Source organism: Rhinoraja longicauda, chromosome 9 (genome assembly GCF_053455715.1).
Source record: "Rhinoraja longicauda isolate Sanriku21f chromosome 9, sRhiLon1.1, whole genome shotgun sequence".
Lineage (NCBI taxonomy): Eukaryota > Metazoa > Chordata > Chondrichthyes > Rajiformes > Arhynchobatidae > Rhinoraja > Rhinoraja longicauda.
The window spans coordinates 965130-984579 of NC_135961.1; the positions used below are offsets into that span (position 1 = coordinate 965130).

General features: G+C 50.5%; 1 protein-coding gene across 1 annotated transcript in view; it reads left to right on the forward strand.

Annotated features, from left to right (window-relative positions):
- The window catches only part of LOC144596436 (visual system homeobox 1-like), a 20993-nt gene extending 2515 nt beyond the window's left edge, over positions 1–18478 (forward strand). The window contains exons 2-5 of the mRNA XM_078404676.1: positions 4708–4789; positions 10184–10307; positions 11700–11880; positions 18007–18478. Of these exons, the coding sequence (XP_078260802.1) occupies positions 4708–4789; positions 10184–10307; positions 11700–11880; positions 18007–18272 (653 nt within the window). The 3' untranslated portion in view covers positions 18273–18478. The remainder of the gene's footprint in view (positions 1–4707; positions 4790–10183; positions 10308–11699; positions 11881–18006) is intronic.
- Positions 18479–19450: the final 972 nt, after the last annotated feature.

Below are 19450 nucleotides of genomic sequence, written 5' to 3' on the forward strand. Positions count from 1 at the left end.
GGGGAGAAGGCTGGAGAATGGGGTTAGGAGGGAGAGATAGATCAGCCCTGATTGAACGGCGGAATGGACTTGATGGGCCTAAGTCTACTCCTATCACTTATGATCCACTGTTCCAAGTGTGGACTCCTGTTTCTCGGCGAGACCAAACGCAGACTCGGCGATCATTTCGCTGAACACCTCCGCTCAGTCTGTCCTAACCTACCTGATCTCCCGGTGGCTGAGCACTTCAACTCCCCTTCCCATTCCTAGTCTGACCTTTTTGTCCTGGACCTCCTCCATTGTCAGAGTGAGGCCCAGTGCAAATTGGAGGAACAGCACCTCATATTTCGCTTGGGCAGCTTGCAGCCCAGCGGTATGATCATTGACTTCTCTAACTTCAAATAGCCCTTGCTTTCCCTCTCTTCCCCTCCCACTTCCAAGTTTTCCCACTAGTTTCACTGTCCCTGATTACATTTTACTGATTGTGATTTCGTTGTCACCTCCCCCGCGCTAACAAGAATCTATTCTCTATTTTCCTTGAGCTTTGTTCCCTTTGATGTCTCATTGATGCCTCACCCGTCCATATCTCTCGCCTCCCTCTCCCTTCTCTCTCAGTCTGAAGAAGGGCCTCGACCCGAAACGAAACTGCAGCATTTTGCGTCTATCTTCCAATTAGAGCGCGCAAACAGGCCCTTCGGCCCACCGGGTCGGCGTCGTCCTGCGATCCCCGTACACTAACTCTCCTACACCCACTAGGGACATACACCAAGCCAATTAAACTCCAAACCTGCACGTCTTTGGAGTGTGGGAGGAAACCGAAGATTTCAGAGAAAACCCACGCAGGTCACGGGGAGAACGTACAAACTCCGTACAGACAGTACCCGTAGTGGGGATGGAACCCGGGTCTCCGGCGCTGCTTTCGCTGTAAGGCGGCAACTCTACGCTGCGCGGCCGCGGCCGCGGCCGCTGCCTTGCTGAAGTCTCCACCGAAAGAGATACCTGTCGCATTGCTGAACAGGCTGCCAGTTGCAAACAGCTTTCAAGAGAGATTTAGCTCTGCGGGCCACGGGAATCACGGGATATGGGGAGAAGGCAGGAACGGGTTACTGATTGTGAATGATCAGCCATGATCACAATGAATGGCGGTGCTGGCTCGAAGGGCCGAATGGCCTCCTCCTGCACCTATTTTTCTATGTTTCTATGTCAACCGATTTCATTCTGAAAATTCGCGTTCACGGCCGTGTGGCTGTGGCTATTCTGCCGCGTGTGGACTGCAGAGCGCCGGGACGCGCCGAGAGCCACGGTTCCGCATCGCAACTTCTCATGGTTTAGTGTAGAGATACAGTGTGGAAACAGGCCCTTCAGCCCACAGAGTCCGCGCCGACCAGCGATCACCGGCCACGGTGGTGCAGCGGTAGAGTTGCTGCCTTACAGCGAATGCAGCGCCGGAAACCCGGGTTCCATCCCCACTACGGGTGCTGTCTGTACGGAGTTTGTACGTTCAACCCGTGACCTGCGTGTGTTTTCTCCGAGATCTTCGTTTTAATTGGCTTTGTGTGTGTGTAAATTGTCCCTAGTGGGTGTAAGATAGTGTTAATGTGCGGGGATCGCTGGTCGGCGCGGACCGGTGGGCTGAATGGCCTGTTTCCACGCTGTATCTCTAAACTAAAACGAAACTAAACTAAAACTAAACCCGTTAACACTAGTACCATGTTATCCCACTTTCTCATCCACTTCCTACACACACTCTGGACAATTTAGTGAGGCCAATAAACCTCCAGACCTGCATATCTTTGCAGTGTGAGAGGAAACCGGTCCTTCTGCAGTTGTACAGGGCCCTAGTGAGACCGCACCTGGAGTACTGTGTGCAGTTTTGGTCTCCAAATTTGAGGAAGGATATTCTTGCTATTGAGGGCGTGCAGCGTAGGTTCACCAGGTTAATTCCCGGAATGGCGGGACTGTCATATGTTGAAAGACTGGAGCGACTAGGCTTGTATACACTGGAATTTAGAAGGATGGGAGGAGATCTTATCGAAACATATAAGAGTATTAAGGGGTTGGACACGTTAGAGGCAGGAAACATGTTCCCAATGTTGGGGGAGTCCAGAACAAGGGACCACAGTTTAAGAATAAAGGGTAGGCCATTTAGAACTGAGACGAGGAAAAACTTTTTCACCCAGAGAGTTGTAAATCTGTGGAATTCTCTACCTCAGAATAGAGCTCTTAATGATAGAGGAGTCGGGGGATATGGGGAGAAGGCAGGAACAGGGTACTGATTGTGGATGATCAGCCATGATCACAATGAATGGCGGTGCTGCCTCGAAGGGCCAAATGGCCTCCTCCTGCACCTATTGCCTATTGTCACCCGGGGGAACCCATGCGGTCACAGGGAGAACGTACGGACTGCACACACACACACTCACACACACACACACACACACACACACACACACACACACACCCCACACACACCCACCCACACACACACACACCCACACACACACACACACACACACACACCCACACACCCCCCCCACACACACACACACCCACACACACACCCACACACACTCACACCCCACACACACGCCCACCCACACACACACACACACACACACACCCACACACACACACCCACACACACACACACACCCACACACACACACCCACACACAAACACACACACACCCACACACACACACACACACACATACGCACACACACACACACACACACCCCACACACACCCACACACACACCCACACCCACACACACACACACACCCACACACACACACACACACCCACACACACACACACACCCACACACACACACACACACCCACACACACACACCGACACACAATCACACACACACACACACACACACACACCCAAACACCCCCCCCCACACACACACCCACACACCCCACACACCCACACACACCCCCCCCCCCCACACACACACACACACACCCCACACACACACGGCATCTGAGGTCGGGGTCGACCCCGGGTCTCTGGGTTGGTTGTGAAGCTGAGGCCGGACTTGCCACGGGGGCGGAGGGAAACAGGGAGCCGGGCCACTACGCCGCGCTATCCCGAGCTGGGACATGCTCCTTCTGCTGTTGTCTATTGTCTACTCCCACCCTCTCCAACTGCGGGAGAGCTCGCCCGCTGTGTCGGGGCCATTGGCCACACAGAGAGCACCCCCCGGGCTGTCTGATGGTGGGGATGAAGGCGAGAGCGGCCAGGAGCGCCGGCTGGTAGAGGTTGGTTGGCGGGACCCAGTGGGCCTGGGGGACGCGGTGGGCAGGAGGTTCCGTATCGGGACCCTGCTACAGACGGTCTGCGCTCTCGGCGAGGGCTGTGTCCGTCCCAGGTCTCCAGAACAGGGATAACCACTGGATCACAGCATCTACCTTCACGCAAACGTACACCTTATGTCCGTCCCAGCGTCACTGTGCGCACCGCAATGTTCTTATATTTTGCATCTGAAGATGGATTGAGATTTGTTTCCAAACTGTGAATTGTTGCAGTTAAATGCGTTTAAAGTGTTGTGACTGCGATGCGAAAGTGCGGATTGCAGCCGTGGGAACATACAGCACGGAAACAGGCCCTTCGGCCCACGCCGATGAAGATGCCCCATCAACGGGGAATCGAGAACCACAGGTTCAAGGTGAAGGGGAAAAGATTTAATTGGAACCTGAGGGGAACGTTTTCACACAGTGGGTGGGTGTATGGACCGAGCTGCCAGAGAAAGGCAGTTGAGCTGGTACAGTAAGAACATTTAAAACGCACTTGGATGGGTTCAGAAACATAGAAAATAGGTGGAGGAGGAGGCCATTCGACTCTTTGAGCCAGCACCGCCATTCATTGTGATCATGGCTGATCATCCACAATCAGTAACCCGTTCCTGCTTCTCCCCATATCCCTTGATTCCTTTAGCCCCTAGAGCTTTATCTAACTCTCTCTTGAAAGCATCCAGTGTATTGGCCTCCACTGCCCTCTGTGGCAAAGAATTCCACAGATTCACAACTCTGGGTGAAAACGTTTTTCCTCATCTCAGTCCTAATAGGTGGATAAGAAAGAATATGGACCGGAGAGATTCAGAGGGATATGGACCAAACGCGGACAGGTGGGACTATCGTCGATGAGGCATCTTGGGGTCAGCATGGACAGCTGGGCCGAAGGACCTGTTTCCGCGCTATATGACTCTATCTAATAGAAATAAAATATCCCAGGTTCGACATTTTAGAAAATCTGTGGCTACTCAAAATTGGATGCAATTACGATATTTAAAAGTTATGTGGATAGGATGGGTTTCGATGGATATGGGCCAAATGGGACTAGCCCAGTATGACACTTGGTCAGCAAGGACAAAATGGGCCGAAGGGCCTGTTTCCGTGCTTTATAGCTCTATGCTCTATGACTGAAATTAGTGCGTGTTGATTTTATAATCGAGTCTGAAGAAGGGTCTCGACTCGAAAGGTCACCCATAATTCTCTCCAGAGATGTTGCCTGACCCGGTGTGTTACTCCAACAGTTTGTATCTATCTTCGATGTAAACCAACATCTGCAGTTCCTTCCGACACCAGTAATTTAACGGCCTGTTAACAGCGAGTATGTCAAGTCAAGTCAAGTCAATTTTATTTGTATAGCACATTTAAAAGTGGTTGTGGATTTAGTGGGTTGTCAGTGACTGTGAACTCTCCTTGCCTCACCTCAGATGACGAGAACATGTCTTGCGATCACAGCGACCCAAAGTATCCATCGGCATCGCAGCTGAAGAAGAAAAAGCGGCGGCACAGGTGTGTTGGGGCTTAGTCATGGCGGCACAGGTGTGTTGGGGCAGAGGGGAGACGGCACAGGTGTGTTGGGGCTTAGTCATGGCGGCACATGTGTGTTGGGGCAGAGGGGAGACGGCACAGGTGTATTGGGGTTGAGTGGAGGTGGCACAGGTACGTTAGTCTGAGTGGAGACGGCACAGGTGTGATGGGGCTGAGTGGAGGTGGCACAGGTGTGTTGGGGCTTAGTCATGGCGGCACAGGTGTGTTGGGGCTGGGTGGAGATGGCACAGGTGTGTTGGGGCTTAGTCATGGCGGCACAGGTGTGTTGGGGCTGGGTGGATGGCACAGGTACGCTAGTCTGAGTGGAGACGGCACAGGTGTGATGGGGCTGGGTGGAGATGGCACAGGTGTGTTGGGGCTTAGTCATGGCGGCACAGGTGTGTTGGGGCTTAGTCATGGCGGCACAGGTGTGTTGGGGCTTAGTCATGGCGGCACAGGTGTGTTGGGGCTTAGTCATGGCGGCACAGGTGTGTTGGGGCTGACTGGAGGTGGCACAGGTACGCTAGTCTGAGTGGAGATGGCACAGGTGTGTTGGGGCTGGGTGGAGATGGCACAGGTGTGTTGCGGCTTAGTCATGACGGCACAGGTGTGTTGGGGCTGGGTGGATGGCACAGGTACGCTAGTCTGAGTGGAGATGGCACAGGTGTGATGGGGCTGGGTGGAGATGGCACAGGTGTGTTGGGGCTTAGTCATGGCGGCACAGGTGTGTTGGGGCTTAGTCATGGCGGCACAGGTGTGTTGGGGCTGACTGGAGGTGGCACAGGTACGCTAGTCTGAGTGAAGATGGCACAGGTGTGTTGGGGCTGGGTGAAGACGGCACAGGTGTGTTGCGGCTGAGTGGAGGTGGCACAGGTACGCTAGTCTGAGTGAAGATGGCACAGGTGTGTTGGGGCTGGGTGGAGACGGCACAGGTGTGTTGCGGCTTAGTCATGGCGGCACAGGTGTGTTGGGGCAGAGGGGAGACGGCACAGGTGTGTTGGGGCTGGGTGGAGATGGCACAGGTGTGTTGGGGCTGGGTGGAGACGGCACAGGTGTATTGGGGCTGGGTGGAGATGGCACAGGTGTGTTGCAGCTTAGTCATGATGGCACAGGTGTGTTGGGGCTTAGTCATGGCGGCACAGGTGTGTTGGGGCTGGGTGGAGACGGCACAGGTGTATTGGGGCTGGGTGGAGATGGCACAGGTGTGTTGCAGCTTAGTCATGATGGCACAGGTGTGTTGCAGCTTAGTCATGGCGGCACAGGTGTGTTGGGGCTGGGTGAAGGATGGGAGTCTGTGGACACTATGCATGGTGTCAGGTGTTTGAGTTTGCACCTTGTGTGATGTAGTCCAATGATCTCATTGAATGGTTTGAGATCAGCGATGTGATCACAGTGCAGGTGGAAACAGGTGACACTAACATGGGCAGTAACACTGACAGGGAACATGATTATCAAATATTACAGCAGGATCTTCATCAGCTGGGCATGTGGGCTGAGGAATGAGAAATGGAGTTCAATGGATATTTTAAGGCACAGGTAGATTCTTGATTAGTCCAGGTGTCAGGGGTTATGGGGAGAAGGCAGGAGAACGGGGTTAGGAGGGAGAGATAGATCAGCCATGAATGAATGGTGGACTAGACCTAATGGCCTAATTCTACCCCTATCACTTCTGAACATGAATGACAATAGACAATAGCCAATAGGTACAGGAGTAGGCCATTCGGCCCTTCGAGCCAGAACCACCATTCAATGTGATCATGGCTGATCATTCACAATCAGTACCCCTTTCCTGCCTTCTCCCCATACCCCCTGACTCCGCTATCCTTAAGAGCTCTATCTAGCTCTCTCTTGAAAGCATCCAGAGAATTGGCCTCCACTGCCTTCTGAGGCAGAGAATTCCACAGCTTCACAACTCTCTGAGTGAAAAAGTTCTTCCTCATCTCAGTTCTAAATGGCCTATCCCTTATCCTTAAACTATGGCCCCAGGTTCTGGACTCCCCCAACATTGGGAACATGTTTCCTGCCTCTAGCTTGTCTTATCCCTTAATAATCTTATATGTTTCAATAAGATCCCCTCTCATGCTTCTAAATTCCAGTGTATACAAGCCTATTCACTCCAGTCTTTCAACGTACGACACTTCTGCCATTCCGGGAATTAACCTAGTAAACCTACGCTGCAGTCCCTCAATCGCAAGAATGTCCTTCCTCAAATTTGGAGACCAAAACTGCCCACAATACTCCAGGTGAGGTCTCAGTAGGGCCCTGTACTCTACTCTACTCCTCTTGTCATAAAGGCCAACATGCCATTAGCTTTCTTCACTGCCTGCTGTTCCTGCATGTAACTTTAAGTGACTGATGAACAAGGACACCCAGATCTCGTTGTACGTCCCCATTTCCTAACTTGACACCATTCAGATAATAATCTGCCTTCCTGTTCTTACCACCAAAGTGGATAACCTCACATTTATCCACATTAAACTGCATCTGCCATGCATCCGCCCACTCACACAACCTGTCCAAGTCACCCTGCATCCTCATAGCAACTTCCTCACAGTTCACACTGCCACCCAGCTTTGTATCTGCAAATTTTCTAATGTTACTTTTAATCCCTTCATCTAAGTCATTAATGTATATTGTAAATAGCTGCGGTCCCAGCACCGAGCCTTGCGGTACCCCACTAGTCACTGCCTGCCATTCTGAAAGGGACCCGTTAATCCCTACTCTTTGTTTCCTGTCTGTCAACCAATTTTCTATCCATGTCAGTACCCTACCCCCAATACCATGTGCTCTAATTTTACCCACTAATCTCCTATGTGGGACCTTATCAAAGTCTTTCTGAAAGTCCAGGTACACTGGCTCTCCCTTGTCTATTTTCCTAGTTACATCCTCAAAAAATTCAATAAGATTAGCCAAGCATGATTTCCCCTTCATAAATCCATGCTGACTTGGAACGATCCTGTTACTGCTATCCAAATGTTCCACAATTTCGTCTTTTATAATTGACTCTAGCATCTTCCCCACCACAGATGTCAGACTAACTGGTCTATAATTTCCTGTTTTCTCTCGCCCTCCTTTCTTAAAAAGTGAGATAACATTAGCTACCCTCCAATCCACAGGAACTGATCCTGAATCTACAGAACATTGGAAAATAATCACCAATGCGTCCTTGATTTCTAGAGCCACCTTCTTAAGTACCCTGGGATGCAGACCATCAGGCCCCGGGGATTTATCAGCAGAATGCGTGAGATAAGTGCGAGAGGTTGCATTTTTATAAGTTGGAGGCTGGATCTTCACAGTGAATGAGAAGTGGCGGAGTTTCATGCTGATAAATGTTGAGTTGATGCGTTATGGGGTGCTGATGTGGCTGGGACATCCACCGTGAATGGTGGCTCTGCGGGAGGATCGAGGAACAGAGGCAACTTCGGAGAACATCCATAGAGTCATGGACATTGCAGCAGAGTTAGATAGAGATTGCAGATGCTACAATCTTCAACAAAACACAGTGTCAGAGGTGGCACGGTGGCGCAGCAGCAGAGTTGCTGCCTCACAGCTCCAGAGACCCGGGTTCCAACCCAACCACGGGTGCTGTCTGTATGGAGTTTGTACGTTCTGCCCGTGACCTACGTGGGTTTTCTCCGAGATCCTCGGTTTCCTCCCACACTCCAGAGACGTACAGGCTTGTAGGTTAATTGGCTTGGTATAAATGTAAGCTGTCCCTAGTGTGTGTAGGGTAGTGTTAGTGCTGTCAGTGCATGTCCGCGCTATATCTCTAAAGTAAACTTAAAAAATAAAGTTTCATGGGTCAGGTAGCATCCATGGAGGAGGTGGATAGGTGACATCTTTCTTCAGAACTTAGATATAACATGGTTAGAGTTGTTGTGCTTCACTCCTCAAGGCATCGAATGCTGAAGTGGGAAAGTTATGCTCCAAATTTATAGAACATTGGTCAGACCTCAGCAAGCACCTGTGATCAGCACACTGGGAGAAGGGAGCACTGGAGAGGGTGCATAGGAGATGTACCAGGATGTAGTGTGCTTATGAGGAGGGACGGGAGAGGCTGGGTCTGATCTCCGGGGGGGGGTTAGGGAGGGGGGGGGGGGGGTTGGGGAGGGGGGGGGGAGGGGGGGGGCGTGAGTGAGCTATACGTGCCAACTGCAGTTGTCACAGACACCCTGTTACACACACACACTCCTATATATAAATGGCCATTGTCACACTGTTACACACACACACTCCTATATATAAATGGCCATTGTCACACTGTTACACACACACACTCCTATATATAAATGCCCGTAGTCACTCTGTTACACACACTCCTATTTACAAGTGAGCTCCCAGATATTAGGGAAAAAAACTGCAGATGCTGGTTTAAATCGAAGTTAGACGCAAAATGCTGGAGTAACTCAGCAGGTCAGGCAGCATCTCGGGAGAGAAGGAATCAGTCTAAACAAGGGTCTCAACCCGAAACATCACCCATTCATTCTCTCCCGAGATGCTGCCTGACCCGCTGAGTTACTCCAGCATTTTGTGTCTCGCACCAGATATCATTACATTCAGAAGTCTTCCCTGCATACTGATAGCAGGATAACTTGTCTCTCTGTCCACTATTGGTAATTGTTCTTTTTTTATCAGCCTTCTATATTTTTGATGCTGTTTATCACAGTTCTGTGACTCAGTGACTAAAGTCATAGAGTGATACAGTGTGGAAACAGGCCCTTCATAGAGTCATACAGTATGGAACCAGGCCCTTCGGCCCAACTCGCCCACACCAGCCAACAATGTCCCAGCTACCCTAGTCCCACTTGCGTGCGTTTGGTCCATAACCCTCCAAACCTGTCCTATCCATGAACCTGTCCAACTGTTTCTTAAATGTTGGGATAGTCCCAGCCTCAACTACCTCCTCTGGCAGCTTGTTCCATGCACCCACGTGTCTAAAACACTTCCACGGGTGTATGGTAGTTTAGTTTAGTTTAGAGATACAGTGCGGAAACAGGCCCTTCGGCCCACCGGGTCCACACCGACCAGCGATCCCCGCACATTAACACTATCCTACACACACTAGGAACAATGTTTACATTTACCAAGCCATTTAATCTACAAACCTGCACGTCTTTGGAGTGTGGGAGGAAACCGAAGATCTCGGAGAAAACCCACACAGGTCACGGGGAGAACGTACAAACTCCGTACAGACAGCACCCATAGTGGGGATGGAACCCGGGTCTCCGGCGCTGCATTTGCAGTAAGGCAGCAACTCTACCGCTGCACAGATGTTTTAGAACATCTTACGCCTCTGAAGGACCTGATCTAAAAGTGATAGTTTTCTCCCTGGCCTTGCTCTACGAGGCTGACATGTTTGATTGTTGGTTTGCACAGGACGGTGTTCACAGCTCATCAGCTGGAGGAGCTGGAGAGATCCTTTAACGAGGCGCACTATCCTGACGTGTATGCCAGGGAAATGCTGGCGATGAAGACGGAGCTGGCCGAGGACCGGATACAGGTAGCCCCTGTGGATATCTGCACTTCTTACGTATGCTTGAGTAGGATAGGCTTGAGATCCAGCTGTACAGCACAGAAACAGGCCCTTCGGCCCACCCTGTCCATGCTAACCAAGTTGGCATACAGAGCTAGTCCCACTTGCCTGGATTTGGTCCCCAGCCCTCTGAGCCACTCTACGGTCGTCCGTATCTTGAATCAGCTGCCAGAGGAAGCTACAAAAGCAGACAGATAAACCACATTTAAAATACATTTGGCCAGATCTATGGACAGGGAAGGGTTCAGAAGGATATGGGCCACGCACAGGCATGTTGGACTAGCCCAGTATGCCAACTTGGCCAGCATGGACAAGGAGGCCTGAAGGGCCTGTTTTCCTGCTTCACTGGCTCTATTAGGTGTCGGGCAGATGGTGTCTACCAATGTTTTTGGTGGACATTTGCCATACACAATAGTCACTGCATTTCCTGCCCCACACTAGTAACCACACTTCACTGGGTGTGAACACATTGGACTACTGCCTCTACTCATCCACAACATTATATACTGACCTGGCGACACAAAGAGGCTCGTGGAAGTGATCCGATCAGTCACAGCACGGAAACAGGACCTCCTGCCCAACCCATCCATGCTGTACAATATGCCTCATCTCAGCCAAATGCCTCTTCCCATGTTTGGCCCATTCATAGAAACATAGAAACATAGAAAATAGGTGCAGGAGGAGGCCATTCGGCCCTTCGAGGCAGCACCACCACTCAATGTGATCATGGCTGATCATCCACAATCAGTACCCCATTCCTGCTTTCTCCCCATATCCCTTGATTCCATTAGCTAAATCTAACTCTTTCTCTTGAAAACATCCAGTGAATTGGCCTCCACTGCCTTCTGTGGCAGAGAATTCCACAGATTCACAACTCTCTGGGTGGAAAAGGTTTTCCTCATCTCAGTCCTAAATGGCCTACCCCTTATTCTTAAACTGTGTGACCCCTGGTTCTAGACTCCCCCAACATGTTGAACATGTTTCCTGCATCTAGCTTGTCCAATCCCTTAAGAATTGTAGATGTTTCTTTAAGATCCCCTCTCATCCTTCTAAATTCCAGTGAATACAAACCTAGTCGACCCATTCTTTCATCGTATTTTAGGGGGGAGAGAGTTGGGGGGGGGGGGGAAGAGTTTTAGAGAAAATCGTCCCCTCCCATCTCGTCCCCTCTCCTCCCATCTCGTCTCCTCCCCTCTCATCTCTCATAGAATAGAATGGCAGGGACATGTTTGAAGACTGAGGAGTGCTTGGGCAGGAAGCCCACTGGGCAAGGAGTGGGCATTCGCTGGAGAACTGGGCTTGGCATCTGACCGTGGCATTGTTGGCTGATGAAGCTGGCCCACCCCATGTTGCCCTCAGGTCTGGTTTCAAAACCGAAGAGCCAAGTGGAGGAAGAGGGAGAAGTGCTGGGGCCGGAGCAGCGTGATGGCTGAGTATGGACTGTACGGAGCCATGGTCAGGCACTCCATCCCACTGCCCGAGTCCATCATCAACTCTGGCAAGAACGGTTTGGTGGGATCTTGTGCCCCCTGGCTGCTTGGTACGCAACTGCAGATTATTCAGCACAGGGGGTTTGGGGAGGGGGGGGGGGGAGGGAGGGGGGGGGGGAGGGGGGGAGGGGGGGAGGGGGGGGAGGGGGGGGGGAGTTAATCTTGGGGAGTTCAGCCAAATTACAAGCCTCTTTCAAGAACAGGAAATGAAAGGGGATCTTATAGAGACATATAAAATTATGAAAGGACTGGACAAGCTAGATGCAGGAAAAATGTTCCCAATGTTGGGCGAATCCAGAACCAGGGGCCACAGTCTAAGAATAAAGGGGAGGCCATTTAAAACTGAGATGAGAAAAAACTTTTTCACCCAGAGAGTTGTGAATTTGTGGAATTCTCTGCCACAGAGGGCAGTGGAGGCTAATTCACTGGATGGATTTAAAAGAGAGTTAGATAGAGCTCTAGGGGCTAGTGGAGTCAAGGGATATGGGGAGAAGGCAGGCACGGGTTACTGATTGTGGATGATCAGCCGTGATCACAATGAATGGCGGTGCTGGCTCGAAGGGCCAAATGGCCTCCTCCTGCACCTATTTTCTATGTTTCTATGAGACACAAAGTGCTGGAGTAACTCAACAGGTTAGGCGGCATCCCTGGGGAACTTGGATAGATGGCATTTTGGGTTGTGACTCTTTCTCAAACTTTATATTTTAGTTGGGGCTGGGACTGAGAAAGGGTCCCATCTGAGGCATTGCCTGTCCATGTTCTCCAAAGATGGCTTCACCTGTATCCATCTATCGACAAACCCACCTCCCACATCCTCCTATATCCACCTATCACTTGCTTGGCTTTGTTCTCCACCCACCTCTCGTCCACTTTCTCCCCCCTACTACAATCAGTCTGAAGAAGGGTCCTGACCCAAACGTCACCTATGCATTTTCTCCATAGGTGCTGCCTGAGTTACTCCATCATATTGTGTCTTTATTTGTAAATCAGCATCTGCAGTTCATTGTGTCTACAGACAATGAGACACTGTGTAGAACAGATGGTTTAGTATAGTTTAGAGATACAGCGCAGAAACAGGCCCTTCGGCCCACCGGGTCCGCGCCGACCAGCGATCCCCGCACATTAACACTATCCTACACCCACTAGGGACAATGTTTACATTCACCAAGCCAATTAACCTACAAACCTGTATATCTTTGGAGTGTGGGAGGAAACCGAAGATCTCGGAGAAAACCCACGCAGGTCACGGGGAGAACGTACAAACTCCGTACAGACAGCACCCGTAGTGGGGATGGAACCCGGGTCTCCGGTGCTGCATTCGCTGTAAGGCAGCAACTCTACCGCTAGAGAGATAGCTGAATGGTTGATTTGCCATTTTCCCAGAATGATGGGTAGCTCTTTGCAAGAGCTCTTTGCAAGCTTTTTGTTTTGCTGTTAGTTTTCTGACTAAGTAGCTGGTATGAGAGCGAAGCTGCAGAATGTGATTCTGTGAAATTGAAATATCCAGCGAGAGAATGAAAAGGTCAAAATAGAAAACTGACTGCACTGAAGCGACACCCCGCCTCTGCTGCCCCAATCCAGCGTGTCCCCAATGGTTTGGGGGTCATTGCTTGACCTTGCTTGAAAGAGCTTAACATCTGTAGTTGGAAAGTTACTGGAGAGTATTCTGAGGGATTCTGAGGGATAGGTTTAGTTTAGTTTAGTTTAGAGATACAGCGCGGAAACAGGCCCTTTCGGCCCACCGGGTCCGCGCCGACCAGCGATCCCCGCACACTAACACTATCCTACACCCACTAGGGACAATTTTTACATTTACCAAGCCAATTAACCTAGCATGACACGGGACTCCAAGATCTCGGTGAAAACCCACGCAGGTCACGGGGGAAAGTACAAACTCCGTAGTGGGGATGGAACCCGGGTCTCCGGCGCGGCATTCGCTGTAAGGCAGCAACTCTACCGCTGCACCACCGTGCCGCCCTAATGGCCTAAAGGTTATACAGGCATTTGGATGGGCAAGGGCTGATTAGGGGTAGTCAGCATGGTTTTGTACGTGGGAGGTCGTGTCTCACAAATCTGATGGGGTTTTTTGAAGACGTGACCAAAAAGGTCCAAACTGATCTCCCGGTGGCCGAGCACTTCAACTCCCCCTCCCATTCCCAGTCTGACCTTTCTGTCAAGGGCCTCCTCCAGTGCCATAGTGAGGCCCACCGCAAATTGGAGGAACAGCACCTCATATTTCGCCTGGGCAGTTTGCAGCCCAGTGGTATGAACATCGACTTCTCCAACTTTAGATAGTTCCTCTGTCCCTCTCTTCCCCTCCTCCTTCCCAGATCTCCCTCTATCTTCCTGTCTCCACCTATATCCTTCCTTTGTCCCACCCCCCCTGACATCAGTCTGAAGAAGGGTCTCGACCCGAAACGTCACCCATTCCTTCTCTCCCGAGATGCTGCCTGACCTGCTGAGTTACTCCAGCATTTTGTGAATAAATACCTTCGATTTGTACCAGCATCTGCAGTTATTTTCTTATACCAAAAAGGTTGATGAGGGCAGAGCTGTAGATGTTGTGTACATGGACTTCAGTAAGGCGTTCACAAGGTTCCGCATGGTAGGCTGCTCTGGAAGGTCAGATCCCATGGGATACAAAGAGAGATAGCTGAATGGACAGCAGATTGGCTCCATGGAAGGAAGCAGAGGGTGATGGTGGAAGTTTGCTTCTCGGACTGGAGGCCTGTGACTAGTGATGTGCCTCAGGGTTCAGTGCTGGGCCTGTTACTGTTTGTCATCTACATTAATGATTTGGATGAGAACAAACAGGGCAAGATTAGCAAGTTTGCTGATGATACAAAAGTTAGTGGTTTTACAGATAGTGAAGATGGTTGTGAACGATTGCAACAGGATCTGGATCAATTGGCCAGGTGGGCGGAGGAATGGTTGATAGAATTTAATACAGAAAGCGTGAGGTGTTGCATTTTGGGATGTTGAACAAGGGCAGGAGCTACACAGTGAATGTGTAGTGTTGTAGAACAGAGGGATCTAGGAGTACAGGTGCATGGTTCCTTGAAGGTTGAGTCGCAGGTACATAGGGTGGTCAAAAAGGCTTTTGGCACTTTGGCCTTCATCAGTCAGAGTATTGAGTATAGAAGTTGGGAGGTCATGTTGCAGTTGTATAAGACGTTGGTGAGACCGCATTTAGAATATTGTGTTCAGTTCAGGGCACCATGTTACAGGAAAGATATTGTCAAGCTTGAAAGGGTTCAGAAAAGATTTACGAGGATATTGCCAGGACTAGAGGGTGTGAGCTATAGAGAGAGGTTGAGTAGGCTGGGTCTCTGTTCCATGGAGCGCAGGAGGATGAGGAGGGATCTTATAGAGGTATACAAAATCATGAGAGGAATAGATCGGGTAGATCTACAGAGTCTTTTGCCCAGAGTAGAGGAATCGAGGACCAGTGGACATAGGTTTAAGGTGAAGGAGAAAAGATTTAATAGGAATCCGAGGGATAACTTTTTCACACAGAGGGTGGTGGGTATATGGAACAAGCTGCCAGAGGAGGTAGTTGAGGCTGGGACTATCCCAACGTTTAAGAAACAGTTGGACAGGTACATGGATAGGACAGGTTTGAAGGGTTATGGACCAAGCGCAGGCAAGTGGGACTAGGGTAGCTGGGACATTGTTGGCCAGTGTGGGCGAGTTGGGCCGAAGGGCCTGTTTCCACACTGTCTCTCTCTATCACTCACAAACCTCTACAGATGCACCTTAGAAAGCATCCTGTCAGGTTGTGTCACGGCTTGGTTTGGGAACAGCTCTGCCCAACAACACAATTAATTGCAGGGAGTTTTGGATATAGCCCAGTCCATCACACAGACTAGATTCCACACCATTGACTCCATCTACACTTGACCTTGCCTCGGGAAGGCAGTCAACATAATCAAAGACTTGTCTCACCCCGGTCATTCTTTCTTCTCCCCGCTCCCGTCCAGCAGAAGGTACAGAAGCTTGAAAGGCCACACCACCAGACTCAGGGACAGCTTCTTCCCCTGTGTTTACAGACTTCTGAATGGTCCTTCCATAACACTAGGGTACTGTCCAATTCACCTCTACCCCATTGCCGGCATTGGACTATGTCTCTGGAACTGGTGCGCTACAACGCTGAGAACTATATTCTGCACTCTGTATCTTCCCCTTTGCTCCACCTATTGTACTTGAGTTTGATTTGATGGTATCTACACCGATCAGCCAAAACATTATGACCACTGACAGGTGAAGAGAATAACATTGATTATCTTGTTACAATGACACCTGTCAAGGGGTGGAATATATTAGGCAGCAAGTAAACAGTCAGTTCTTGAAGTTGATGTGTTGGATGCAGGAGAAATGGGCAGGAGTAAAGACCTGAGTGACTTTGACAAGGGCCAAATTGTTATGGCCCGACGACTGGGTCAGAGCATCTGTGAAACGGCAAGGCTTGTGGGGTGCTCCCGGTCAGCCGTGGTGAGTATCAACCGACAGTGGTCCGAGGAGGGACAAACCACAAACCGGCGACAGACAGGGTGTTGGGCGCCCAAGGCTCATCGATGCGCGAGGGCAACGAAGGCTATCCCGTCTGGTCCAAACCGTCAGAAGGTCGACTGTGGCACAAGTCACAGAAAATGTTAATGGTGGTCACGGGAGGAATGTGTCACAATACACAGTGTATCGCACCCTGCTGCGTATGGGGCTGCACACGGAGGACCAACAGCATATTAGGCAGGTGGTCATAATGGTTTAGCTCATCAGGTGATAATGATCGGTGTATGTATGGTATCTGGTCTGTTTGGATAGCATGCAAAACAAAACATTTCACTGTACCTCGGTACACGTGACAATAATAAAACTAAACCGAAGATGAAAGGTCATGGCTTCAAGGTGAGAGAGGCAAAGTTTAAAGGAGATGTGCGGGCGATGTTTCTTTACCCCGAGGGTGATGAGTGCCTGAAACATGGTGGTGGTAGAGGCCACAATGGCATTTAAGAGACTTTGACATGAACACAACCTTAACGAGGATGTTGCCAGGACTAGAGGGTGTGAGCTACAGGGAGAGGTTGAGTAGGCTGGGTCTCTATTCAATGGAGTGCAGGAGGCTGAGGGGTGATCTTATAGAGGCGTACAAAGTCATGAGAGGAATAGATCGGGTAGATGCACAGTCTTTTACTCAGAGTAGGACAATCGAGGACTAGAGGACATAGGTTCAAGGTGAAGGGGAAAAGATTTAATAGGAATCTGAGGGATAGCTTTTTCACACAGAGGGTGGTGGGTGTATGGAACAAGCTGCCAGAGGAGGTAGTTGAGGCTGGGACTATCCCATCGTTTAAGAAACAGTTAGATAGGTACATGGATAGGACAGGTTTGGAGGGTTCTGGACCAAGCGCAGGCAAGTGGGACTAGGATAGCTGGGACATTGTTGGCTGGTGTGCGTGAGTTGGGCCGAAGGGCCTGTTTCCACACTGGATCACTATGACTCTATGAAGGGCCTGTTTCCACACTGTATCACTCTGTGACTCTATGAAGGGCCTGTTTCCACACTGTATCACTCTATGAAGGGCCTGTTTCCACACTGTATCACTCTATGAAGGGCCTGTTTCCACACTGTATCACTCTATGAAGGGCCTGTTTCCACACTGTATCACTCTATGACTCTATGAAGGGCCTGTTTCCACACTGTATCACTCTATGACTCTATGAAGGGCCTGTTTCCACACTGTATCACTCTATGACTCTATGAAGGGCCTGTTTCCACACTGTATCACTCTGTGACTCTATGAAGGGCCTGTTTCCACACTGTATCACTCTGTGACTCTATGAAGGGCCTGTTTCCACACTGTATCACTCTATGAAGGGCCTGTTTCCACACTGTATCACTCTATGAAGGGCCTGTTTCCACACTGTATCACTCTATGAAGGGCCTGTTTCCACACTGTATCACTCTATGACTCTATGAAGGGCCTGTTTCCACACTGTATCACTCTGTGACTCTGTGACACAAGGGAATGGAGAGATATAGATCACGTGCAGTTAGATAAGAGTTGGTCTAGGCATCATGTTCGCCGGGCATTGTGGGTGGAGGACCTGTTCCAATGCTATACCATTCTTTGTTTTATGTTCAAACCATCACTAATCAGCCTTTAATTGCAATCTAGGAATGCACAAGAAATCTATTGACCCAACGATGAAAGGTAAAGGCGTGAAGTGTGAGAGTGAGGAATTTGCGGAGAGCAGCGTGGAGCCGCTGCTGAGAGAGATGGGTGTGGACCAGGAGCCTGGAACTGACCGCAGTGAGGATGGCAGCATGGCATTAGACCTGTCCAGCACAGAGAAGGCAGCGGGCAAGAGCGCCAGTTCAAAGCAACGCTTCGCCAAGCCCTCCGGCGTTGAGAGCGGGCATTCAGGAGCTAAGACCAATTAAGCCGTGGAGCTGGCATTGTCCGAGCTGATGGGGCAGTGCCAGGGAACAGATCCACATGGACTTACTCCCACCCACAACACGTTCTCAGAGTGGTGACAGTCACCACATCAACGGAGGAGCAACAACTCATTTACCTCTGCCAGCAAGCTGCTACTGTACATCTCAGACCTAGTAATGGTGGAACATTCCAATGCAATACAATGATGTTAGAACAAAAAATGTCAGAAGGAATCGCCGTGGAATTCAGACGCACCCTTTCCTGGCCCTGCCTCTCCACTCCTGCCCACCCCTCCACCCCTCTCTCTCCACCCCTGCCTCTCCACCCCTGCCCACCCCTCCACCCCTCTCCACCCCTGCCCACCATGAGTGGAGTGGAAGTGACCAATATCCTTTTGGAAATAAAAGGCACAGAGTTGGTAAAGGTGAAGATAATCCTGGGTAGGAGGCTGCATGAATGAGAATAAACTCAAACACCAGATGGTATCCATTGGACAGGACGATAGGGCAGCACAGTGGAGTAACAGGTAGAGCCGCTGCCTCACAGCGCCAGAGACCTGAGTCCGATCCCAACCTCGGGTGCTGTCTGTGTGGAGTTTGCACGTTCTCCCCGTGACCTTGTGGGTTTCCTCCGGGTGCTCCAGTCTCCTCCCGTGTCCTCCCACAAAGGTGTGCGGGTTTGTAGGTTAATTGGCCTCTGTCAATCGTCCCTTGGTGTGCAGGTGGATGAGAAAGTGGGACAAGTGTGACCGATGGGCGGCATGGACTCGGTGGACTGAATGGCCTCATTCCATGCTGTGTCTGTTTTAAACAGGCCCTTCAGCCCACCGGGTCCGCGCCGACCAGCAATCCCCACACATTAACACTATCCTACACCCACTAGGGACAATTTTTACATTTACCAAGCCAATTAACCTATAAACCTGCACGTCTTTGGAGTGTGGGAGGAAACCGAAGATCTCGGAGAAAACCCACTCAGGTCACGGGGAGAACGTACAAACTCCGTACAGACAGCACCCGTAGTGGGGATGGAACCCGGGTCTCCGGCGCTGCATTCGCTGTAAGGCAGCAACCCTACCGCTGCGGCACCGTGCCGCCACTTTACTGAAGGTTTTTTTTAAGGCATTTTTGTTAATAAGATTTATGACTGTTATCCCCTTTAGGTTCAGTTATGGAGTGAA